This window comes from Aquarana catesbeiana, linkage group LG01 (assembly GCF_042186555.1).
Source record: "Aquarana catesbeiana isolate 2022-GZ linkage group LG01, ASM4218655v1, whole genome shotgun sequence".
Taxonomy (NCBI): Eukaryota; Metazoa; Chordata; class Amphibia; order Anura; family Ranidae; genus Aquarana; species Aquarana catesbeiana.
The window spans coordinates 509,279,766-509,291,913 of NC_133324.1; the positions used below are offsets into that span (position 1 = coordinate 509,279,766).

The following is a 12,148-nucleotide window of genomic DNA, read 5'->3' on the forward strand; positions in this document are numbered from 1 at the left end:
ATCCGCATTCTCCTTGTTTGCACTTAAGCACAACTGACTGGCTCTGAATTAGGAATACAGAGATGCACTTTGCTACTTCTATATATGCCTAGAGTTCAGCTTGCTTGCTGGTTGCCAAGAAGAGCTCTAATTTTTAATTTTAGCCATATTCTATTGTCATCTCCAAACTCGCACATCTATATTTATCTCCTGTTCAAGTATGCCTCAACTTTTTTTTTTTCTTATATAAAAACAGACAGACACACAAAACATACTAGACACTATGTAGAAACATGTTCCACTTTCAAACATTTTATTTTCAAGAGCACAATAAGAAAATCAAATTCCAGTGTGTGCATATGAGCAAAAAGGAAGATAGCATAAAGGGACAAGTGTCAGTTCAAGGAAAGGAGTGAAGGGTGCAGGCTGACTGGGTGTATCGTAGGGCATATAGCAATGTACATATCAGTGAATATGGTCCATTTGAAGTCTGCTACTATTCTTTGAGTGGAGGATGCTCAACAACCTTAGTACATTCAGAAAAGTGAGGAAGCTGCAGAATATTTAAAAGGACATGTAAAAATCACATCGGAATTAAAATTCTAAAAACAATTTAAAAGGTCCCTGTATGTTGTAGAACTATTCCATGTATACAGAAATATCTGAAAAGAACATTTATTCATTTTATTAATTCAGTCATTCTTTTAATGGGTACTTTAAAAAACCGATTTGATTCACATCATGGTGGTTGACAAATACTACTGTATTCCCTCTTTTTCTAACCCAATTATAGCAATGTAGAAATCAATTATTTTTTTTTGTACCAGGGGGTTAACTTTTTAAAAAAGCAATGAAACTGTAATGTGCTTGTATTTAATTTTATTATCACTTTCTCTATATCCTGTTCTACATTTCATAAGCAGGACCCAACGCTATAAGAAAAATCTTTAACAGTAAAAATAAGACACTTGCTAAAAGTGAACATATATCTTTAGGTGGAAAAAGCTAAAAGTCTTAGGTGGAGGATGATTTTAGTGGACTTTGTTAAAAATTTAATTGCATTTGTAACCCTTTTATTTATATATAGTGTCAACCATTCTTTGATCTATTTTTCCTCAAAGTTCTTGCTCATCATACCTGCATAGACAGTAATATTAAGGAGAGGAGATATTCAGATTTGCACAGTGAAGGGACATGAAAAGCATAAAATTTACGCACAGCCACGAAAAGCTCTCCACCACCCAGCCTTAACGAACAGATTTGCTTGGAGACATTACATTAAAGATTTTGCTGAATGCAGCTTCTGCTCGTGTTAAACCATTCATGTCTATTTGAACAAAAACTCCAAAAAGGAACGGGGGGGCGGAGAATTCAGCTTAAGGTGGTTCACATCTATGTATTTTAGTGTGGTGTATTTCTTGTAATCCTATTTGTCACACTGTTGGTGCGGTTTCCAGCGGTGCATGTTCTAAGAGGAATGAAGGGCACCACATGCAAAAGGCATCAAAATGCACCACACCAAATAAATACTGCAGAGGTGATAATTGGCCCTATGGTGTACATTGCCATTATATAATGCACAAAGTATTATATGAAAAATGTGTAATCAGCAAACTCACAATTTTCCCAACAAGTATTTGTAATAGATACATTTTTAATTTGTATACCAAAGTTTTACATTAATTAAAATGTATTAATTCCTACACTGAAACTTCAGGTAGAAAATAAAGATACAGCTTATGTACATGGGATAAAACAAGGTTGCTAATATACTACAATTCCTCAGTGCCCACAATCCGCAAAAATACCTTCCGGCAATGACCGTAATATGCCTGGTACACCAGTTTTTTTTTTCTTCACTCAGCTGAACGAAGAAAAAAACAAAACAAAAAAAAAAAAACCTGAGGAGCTCGCAAGGAGGTCTCTGTACCAACCATGCAATATTAGTATAGTGATCTTCCCGCTGAGCTATTCTGTTCTGACAGGGGGATCCCCGCCAGAACACACCAGTCAACACTCGCAGCCATTAGATGCAAGCACTGATTGGATGCCGATCAGCAGAGGTTTTTCAGGCATGCCTGTCCTACAGAAGCTGGACAGGATGCCGTACACATATTTCTGTTGAACCGGCTCATAGTCGGCCCGTGTGTATCAGGCTTAACACCCCAGTACTGCTGTATTGGAAATAAAGTGATGGTAAATATATTGAATGCAATTTCAGCAGTAACATCAAAAAGGGGAATGTAATTGCACATCATGTCACATGCAATCAGTCACAATACCTTCCACCAGCTATCGTCTTTTGTATACAAGAGTTACTCAGGATTTCTGTTTTTCACTGTAGATTTTAAAATTTATTTATAGCCAAAAAATTTGTTTTACATACAGTAGGGAAGGGTTAAACCCCAGTTTACTTTTATTTATATTTTTTGCTGCCTTTGCCCTATTGGAGAGATGTCCCTTCACGCAAAAGAAAGTGAGAAGAAATCTCTTCAAAGTGTGGGGAGATAGTTGTCACCAGTACAAGTGTCCTCACTGGGAGGAGATTTACCTTCACAACTTGTTCAGGTGACAGAAGCATCACCAGGACAAAGGGTGAATCTCCCTAGTGAGGATGCAGACCACATTACTAACTTTACTGGGTTTAACACTATCTAAAAAAAAAAAAAAAAGAAAAAAAGTTTTTGGCTATATATATATATATATATATATATATATATATATATATATATATATATATATATATAGTTTATTTTTTTCATTGCAGAAGAGGGTTCTTTGAGATATTTTATCAAGGTCTTTGAGTTATTTTACATGCTTAGATTGTCCCATACTTGGGCTACAATAAACAGCAACTTGTTAAATGGGAATGAAAAGAAATTGAATGGACCTTATAAAATAGCATCTTCTATCCTAAGTAACACAAGGGAGTTTTTATTAACCATGCAGCTGAAACCTCAGCTACTTTGGCACTTTTCCTTTAGACTAACAATAAAATAGCAAACAATTCACATATGGTATAAATATGAAGGCCTGTGGAGCAAGTTAGGAGGAGATATCAGTAATTATGCTTATAAAAGTGTTCACAGTTTTGCCTTCATTAAGCTCATTTAAAGTAGAAGATAGCAAAAGCGCAATGGGAATAGAGCATGTTACACTTTAGGTATAAGAGGAAATCTCTACTCAGCCTAGGTTAACCAGTTTTGGGGCTCCATCTCTTTAGAATACTATTGAAAATGTATTTTAGGCACTCTTTTTTCCTCAACTGAAGAATCACAGTACTGAGTAGATCCATTAAACACAGGGAAGGGACAACCTCCTTATCAGGACTTTTTTTTTATTCTGGAAGGAAAGTGGAAAATCCCATTAGGCAATCTTCTATATATTTACACGGTGCAAAATGAACACAGTTAAGAAGTGCTAGGTGAGTTGTCATCTCATAGCCTCAACAGCATAAATATTATCATATAAAAACAGAGCAAATTGACAAGGGATAAAAAAGTGATTGTTATTTTAAAGTCCAAACTGTGCGGAAATAAAAAAAAAAATAAATAAATAAAATAAAAAAAGGTGAACTTCTGTGGCCAAATTCTAGTCAGGGAAGATTAGTGTTCTCATAAAAATTCTCTGAAATCAAAATCACAAAAAAAAAAAAAAAAAAAAAAAAAAAAATATACACACATTGTTTCTCACAAGAAAAAGAAGCAAAATGTTTAATTCGGATTAAGCTTAAAGGGTAAACTCGCCTTTACATAAAAACCTGTAAGGTGAACTGACACTGGACCCTGTCCTCATCCCCGCTGACCTGGAGTCCGGCGATTACCCGTACTGACACATCGAGTTACTGCTTCACCGATCCAGGGCTTACAAAACCCCTGCGTCTCAATCTCCTAAACGTACCTCATCAAATCCCTAGACTGGTAAAGCAGCGATACGATTTGTCAGAACGGGAGATCGCCAGACTCAAGGTTAGCGGGACCAGGTGTGACAGGAAGGAGATCCAGTGTAAGTTGACCTTACAGATTTTCTGCAAAGGTGAACATACACTTTAATGGTAACACTTGAACTCTGGGAAAGCAGCGTTTATACACAGCCAGAATACATACTGTATATGGGAGCCGTTTTTCCTGTCTGTCCCCTCTCAAGAGTTACACAGCATGCCCAGACTAGTGAGTTGACATTTTTGTACCGCAGTTAAGTATTGCGGCTTGGTCACCTCACTTGCCCCCAGCCTGTGACTGGACAACAAAGGATCAGTATCGCACTGATGAGGTCATCTGATTACCACAGCTATCAGAATACAATAGCCCGGCAGGGAAATTTATGGATGGAAAAATCTATTAGTGGTTGGCCAACTATAAGATAGTAGTAACCTGTATAATATATTTAATGATTTCAAGTACGTCAATGTGTTTGTTATACCTGCCTGGAGTTCATCTTTAAAAAAGGAATGTCCTTCTGTGGAATAAAAAAATATACAAACCACTACAGACACTATACAAAACATGTAAAAAAAATAAAAAATAAAAAACTGGGTGATGGAGTGCTTCTTGTAAACAAGATGTCCGCTTTCATTTTCTATGCAAGTACATCTATATCTGATTGCACGTCAACATGACAGTTCACAAAACTTAGGTAGTATAAGTGATTTGAGAAAAAAAAAAAAAAAAGGGACGTAAAAATATGGCAAAACAACAAACAGCCAGAACATCTGGCACACATTGTTAGGCCCGTGTCACACTGACGATTCTGTAGTAGTGATCTTTAGCAGCTTTAGAATCACTCTCCTTAGAGTTGTTGCTAGAAAAAAAAAACAAATGTCAGTCAATGAATTTCAGTATCATTGAAATCCTAAACGATTTGTAGCTGAATCGCTGAGTGACTGACAGAAACACCAGCTTTTAGTAGCTATTCATGTTATCCAATTCAACTGCCAATGATCATGGCACACCAGCAATTTATAGCTGCAACTCTGTAGCTAGCTACATATATTGCTGGAGAAAATAAGCAGAGATTCACAGACGCTGCACATTGCTGCTATGAAGTTGCTAGTGTGACATAGCCACTTTGATTTGTTTTGAATCACAATCAACTAACTATGCTGTGTCCTGAAAGGTGCAAGGCTGGGTTGTGGAACCTTTATAATATGAGCATGGATAGGGCAATTGTAGGCCAGCCAACAATTTTATCAGATGAAAATTTACAACACCAATTAACCAAGACTGACATTAATACTTTTGACTTACTGATCATTTAACGTAATTCTTGCTTTTCATGCAAATTCAGGATTTTAAGCAATCCGAGAACATGTTTCAGAAATCACAAAGTATGAGCTTAACACTCAGAAATCTAACATTCATAAAAGGCTGATTCAGTTGCCAGCATTGATTGTCTAAGCAAAAGTGAGCAGGCAATTTGAATGTTAAATTTTTAGAGAAACAAGCTCATGCATGACATGGGAAAATAGACCCATGTTCCAAACTGTCCTAGGGTGACGTTACATGCAAATTAGACATGGCTAGTTGCAAGAACAATTACTTTTGTTCTTTCAAACATCAACCTCTAAGTATCGGTTCACACTAATGCGATTCGCACCGCATTGCTGTGCGGATCACATGCAATGTCTGTTTGATGTGTTTTCAGCCATACAAACTGTATGGATGAAATCTCATTCGCACCAAAATGGTGCCGGACCCTTTTTTTGGTCCGCACTGGAATCGGATCGCACGGCTGTTCACAACTATGCAATCTGATTCCTGCACCATTTCTCAGTTCGCACTGCGATCTGATCTGGAGGCATCATTAACTTTGTATTGATACCCGCAGCGTTTCGCAGAGGGCAGAGTGATGCGGGAACTGCACTGGATTCGCAGGGTTTCCTGCATCGCACAAGTGTGAACTGAGCCTGTATCAGTTTTTTTTTTTTTTTTTACTTGTGTTAGAAAAAAATTACATTAATTTGTGTTTTTACAGTTCATTCTTAACAGTAAAAAAAAAAAAAAAAAAAAAAAGCTCCAGGGCTGCTTAGATGTAAGGGTTTTTTCAAGGTCTTATTTATAACATTTCGCAGGTAAAAAGTTCCAAACATTAGCTACTATAAAAGGTGTCTATTACCATTATTAGTCTGTAAATCCTCTTCTGTGAGAGTCTGACCTAAAGGATAAAATTAAAAAAAAAACAAAAAAAAAAACCACATCTTTTGGCAGGTAAAAAAAAAACCTGTGCATTTATTTTTTGTTTTTTTTTTCTTACTAGGAGCCTACAAAGCAATAAATCTGTGATCAACAGGACTCCTGCAGACTGTCAGTATAAGCTGTCTGTACCTTGTATGGGCAGGCAGTTACACAATTGCAGGAAGACTCAACTGAACTACCTAGAGAGCTCAAAAGGTGCCATAGTAGTTCATTGAGAACTACAAGCCAGCTGCAAAGGCTGTCGGTATTTATAGTCCTCCTATTCACAGAACTCTGTGAATGAATGATGCAGCAGGGTGGGTGGAGCCCCACATGGTCTTTTTTTGTGACAGCAGGTGTGGGGAGAAGATCCCCTGCACCCTGTCCCAACAGGCGATCGGTGTTGCAGGGGCTGCTGCAATAGTAATATGTTACAAAAGTTGAACTCATCCTTTAAGCTGGGTACTGACAGATCACTGTACTAACACTAGTGATGTTAGTGCAGTGATCTACCCCACTGTGCTATTGTGTTCTGCCCCACTACCCCCCCCCCCCCCCCCAAACAGAAATCGTTCATCAGATGCTGGTTTTCCAGCATGCCCGTTCAACAGAATCTGGTCGTAAGACCTTCTTCTGCAGAACAGACAGCTGTTCATGTGCTGAAAGTCGGATGATTTCTGCCAAACTGACAAGTTTCGGCCCGTGTGTGCCCAGCTTATGTTACATTTTTTTTACTAGTAAAGGTGAGCTTGAGCCTTCTCTGAATCCATCTCCAAAATAAACGTACACTTTTTTTATACACAAATTGGTTGCAGGCCAGGTTATTTTGGGAATTAGCTACGGGCTAGGTTATTGTAGGAATGCCCCTGCCTGCAACTCATTGGGAGTACAAAAAAAAAAAAAAAAAAAAGTGGGAGTTTTGGTTAAAACGAGTTGAGAAGATGCCAGAACTAAGCCATAAATACTAGGGAGGGCCTGAGGACTAAGCCTTGCCCAAATTCCATTCCGCAAATTCAGGAGTCATGAAAGACGCTTACTGAATAGAATGGAGCTAGGAAGAAGCTCAAAATCAAGGGCACAAAGTCCTAGTAAAATGAAACTAAAGCAAATAACAGATGCAAAAAACACAGGGTTTGTCGCCAACAATAGTAATAAATTCACACTGCTGCATCAAGGCCCCAGTGATTTAGAGTTAGGGACAACACTTATGAGAGGTGCCTTGATGTTGTAGTATAGCTTCCAGAAGTATTTGCTTTGTTAGGACATTCTGTATATTGCGGCTGCCATTGTTGCCATTTTAGAGTCACTTTTAACCCCTGTTCACACAGCATGCAGCTTTGAAACCCTGCTACGTCAGCGGGATTTCAAAGCCGCCATAGTGCGATTTCATGTTTGGCTTTCCAAAATCTGTGCGATTTCATGCACAGATGATAATGCAGGTTGACACATGAAATCACCAAAAATAGCGCAGGAACCTTTTTCAAACTGGTAAGTCAGACTGTTGTCACTTTCTATGGTGTGGGACAGGGTTTGTTCCAACACTTTTTCAAGGACGAGAGATTTCCCCCATTTCTAGGACTGCCATTACAAGCCAACCTTTATAGTTGTACTGCCTCTGCTTTAGTTTCCTATAAACTCTAACAATCCGTAGGAAGTGCCCCAAGGCTTCTAGATGATTCGCTGCTAAAGCATACAGATAACTTACATAGGCCAGTGACGAAAAGAGATTGGCCTGTCATTGATGAGAATATGGATTCAAGCTAGAGTTGCAAGAGTTGTCACAAACAGCGACAAAAAAAAAAAAAAAAAAAAAACACTGACATTTTCTGACTCCTGGGCCAGATCAGGAAGCTGAACAGATCCAAGACCTGTGTCAATGAGTTTGAGCTAGTGTGAGTGGGCATATGCAGGTGCATTCTGCATGCACTGATATCAGTTTATTATGTGAAATATATTCGGAGTTCATGGACAGGAACATTTGGCATCTAGTTAACCATATCCTGACCAGCATTTGACCTATGCTTCCTCAACCTCCTTCAAGCTGTTTTGAATTCCTATTTACTTGTATGGAGAGAAAAGCAGTTTTGATGCAAACAAAAGCCTGTTGACAGAGGCCTTAGCGCTCATTGACCATAAACTGCAGAATGGCAGCTCCCCTTAAATACAATCCCAGGAGTAATAATGATGACCAGATTCCCTCAGGGGAGTGGACATACTATGACAGCCAATGCCTGAAGATGGTTACCTCACATTGTTCTATGGCCTGGTTTAGTTTACTTATAACAAAAAGACCTAAAAAAAAAAAATAAATAAATAAAAAAAAATAAATCTATATAGTGTCACTTATAGAAGTACCAACCAACAACAACATGCTTCTGATACAAATAAAAGCTGCATCAAAACTGGAAAACATCATACTATGTAGTGCAACTTGCTCACAGGTGCCACATCGCCTAGCATACAAGGATTCAAATGTACACAATACTGCTGCTTTTTATTAGAAGCAGTCGAAAATTATATTTCTACGGAATAAATATACTTTTCAAACGGAATTCATAAGGCACAAAATTTGCAGATTATTAATCAGTATAGCCAAATACAGCAGTTTATCAGCATCTTATTACAGGAAGGTCAATTCCAACTGGATATTACCAGCACTTTAGCTGACAATCAAAAACACTAAATGTCAATAAGAATACTAGATTCTGTTGACTGCTCACAAGTGATCCTTTAATTCCATGTAAAAAAAATAAAAAAATTGCAGGTCAGAAACACTGGATTAGTCGAGGGGGCAAAAATGTGCAGAAAACATAAGCAGCCAAAACATTTAGACTTACACTGAAATATGAATAAAACCTTAATATTACAGAAAACCACCACACAAGCATTAACACATTTCAACTTGCTGAAAACTAAAGGGCAGCACAGGAATCAACAAAATGATTTACAATATTTTCAAGTGAACTTTACCCATCCAGGGCAAAGTAACATTCACTTAATTGCCCTCCTAATCTCTACCCTCTGTTGCCTGTACTCCACAATTCCATGTCCATCCCTACCACTCCACTAGCATGCTGGAGAAAAAAAAAACATTCAGGTTTGATTTGGGCTTACCCAAAAGGTATCCCTCAGCCCCCACATGGCTGCAAGCAGCTTAAGTCTAACAAGCACCCACTGTTGCACTGTAGAAGAAAGGGAGCGCTACATGCTTAGACTGATAAATGGAATTCAGGAGGTGATAATTAAGTGAATCTGTAACTCTGACCTGCAAGGACAGGCTCACGTTAAATATAAAGTTTCAGCTTGGGAAGGGTTAAAATTTATGCAACAACTTCCATAGTATGGTTGTTATTTTTAACAAAAAACCTTCTTAACAAAGGAGTTAGTGGAATATTTCCGTAATCTATAAAGTCAGTATAGTCACAACAAAAATATGGGAGCGAGCCATGGTACTGAAATTAAAGAACCAGAAAATTATACCTGGGTAAATAATCTGACACAATTTGTTAATATGGATATAGAGGGACAGATATATGTACAGAAAGTTGAAACATATGGCATTACCTTGGCCATAAAGCTACATTATCAGCCATCGTAGGCTACATAAGGCTCACCAGGGGGGGCCTTGTAGTGTCTTTCAATAACCTTGTTAACTGGAAGTAAGCTATAACAAAATATTTCTCTGCAGGACAGGGGATTTACTGCAATAGTTTTCATTTCTGGTAAGCACTTGACACTTTTGAAATACACAACATTAGTTGCATATTGGTTTCAATATCCCTTTAAGTATAAGTGCACTTCACATAAAAATCAGTACAGAACCCCTGCTGGCCTCCGCAGACAAATTATATACAAATATAACAAATTGCACCTTTATCCCGAAAAAGTCTCAGTATCTCAACAGAACAGTGTTCCTGTACCAAGCAGAACACTGGGTTGGTGGGCTTTAAGGCAGACTGCCCATTATTTCCAAGAGGCCAATCTGGAACAGACCCATCACCAGCTTGGTACCGACTGATGGTTTTGTTGGGAATTATAGAATGCCAGATCTTGGGAACACTGCATAAACCACAAAAACTGTTTACTTCAGCACAAAGGCCCTGCATTATATGAATATTCTGGCTGCAGATGTCAGTTGGTGGGCTGCAATATTGATATTTCATAGAAGTACATATATTTTGATCAACTTCAAGTATAGGTCCTACTGCCACACCATAATCCCCAACTTATTAAAATACTGCAGAACTGCCCATCTACTGCAAATTATTCAGTATACTGAAGTGATCTCAAGAGAAATGGTCTGCAAACAGCCAATACTGTAAAAAGTCCCATGCATCTATAGCTACCCTATAGTTCAGCATTTGGAAGTCCATCTCGTCAGGCCCACTAACAGGTCATGCTCTATGGTTCTCTTCACCACATTACAGGTGAAACCATAAGTTCATACAAGGATCCACAAATGTAAAGAAGCCTGCAAGAAATTGTTCACAGCGAGGAATGAAGATGCTGACTTGGTGCTATGGGCAGGGCTGACACTTTTCACTATTATTGATGAGACTAAAGAACACTGCTTGGAACTGTCAGGAATAGGAACCATCGTTGGAAACTGACAACTGTTTTAAAATGAATGCATACCTAAGTATATTCACAACACTGAAAATACTTTAGGATATTTATGATACTTTAGGATCTTTAAAAAAAAAAAAAAAAATCTTTAGTATGAGGTATTTTTTTGAAATTTTCTGGGACTTGCCCTTTAAGACTTTACTATCTTATTGTAGTTCTTAACTTTTGGAGTGCAAACATGACTAGAGATAGTTCTAACTGCAGAAATAGATCATGGGTAAATAAGTTTAAGACAGGAGATATGTCCAAAATAAAAATAATAAAAAAGAAAAGAAAATATACATACCTATATATGATATACAATATACATACACACAAAACTGATTGATTTTACCATCTCTAGAAAGAAATACAGAATTTTAGCCCTGTCATGTATATCGTAGTCTGTTAAAACCATGCAATGCAGCTTAACAGCATTGACAAAATAAAAAACAATGTGGGAAACCACTTATGGGCGCAGACCTGAACAACCAAGTTGGAGGCAAAACATTTTGTCTAAACAAAAGTGTATAAAAAGGAAGATTGTAAAATGGCCATGTACACACTGAGCAAACAGCTCAAATAACTACATCCACTTAGTTAAGGATGAAGCAACACATTTCTCTAGAAACAACATATTATATATATATATATATATATATATATATATATATATATATATATATGAAAATCACTTTAATTTTATGTCATTTCCAAGGCAGGTTTGCAGCACTTTGCTGCATTTCAGTAATTTGGCAAATAAAAATTTTTTTTTTAAAAATCACCAATTTAAAAAAGAAAGAACAAACAAATGTAGGATTGGAGGCTCCTCCTCCTCGGTTATGCAGTTACTCCACCCTCTGGTGGAGAGAGATATATATAACATAATTTAGGCGAGCAGGAGTAGTGATGCAGCGTGGTCACACCAGGTTGTACTCTTTAAGGTTTAGCTGTAGAATGGTGTCTTTTACAGCAGCAAATACAAAGCGGATGTTCTCTGTGTCTGTGGCGCAGGTAAAATGTGAGTAGATTATTTTGTCACTATCAGGATTCAGATCCACAAACATTTTCAAGATGAATTCACGAGCAGTCGTCGCATCTCGTTGAGGGCCTAGAAAGCAAATACATGAAAAAATTTAATTTGTTTCAGATCTCTTGGCTGAAGAAAAGAGAGGTCAAAGACTTTACACACCACCCTCTAAGGCCCCTTTCACAAGGGTGGATCGATAGGGTCTGCCTGTCAGTTCTTTTGGGCAGACCTGATAGGACCATCCATTGCCCTCTATGGAGTAGCGGGTATCAATGGACATGTTTCTGTTGACACCTGCCAACATCCGATCCAATTCGCCAAAAACAGACGGATAGGGGATCGCATGACAGTCAGGTTTAAA

The 12,148-nt window shown here is 37.8% G+C and overlaps 1 protein-coding gene across 1 annotated transcript in view; it reads right to left on the reverse strand.

Moving 5' to 3' along the window:
* Positions 1–275: 275 nt before the first annotated feature.
* The window catches only part of LOC141103824 (guanine nucleotide-binding protein subunit alpha-11), a 147,187-nt gene continuing 135,314 nt past the window's right edge, over positions 276–12,148 (reverse strand). The window contains exon 7 of the mRNA XM_073593834.1: positions 276–11,868. Coding sequence (XP_073449935.1) covers positions 11,678–11,868 — 191 coding nt within the window. The 3' untranslated portion in view covers positions 276–11,677. The remainder of the gene's footprint in view (positions 11,869–12,148) is intronic.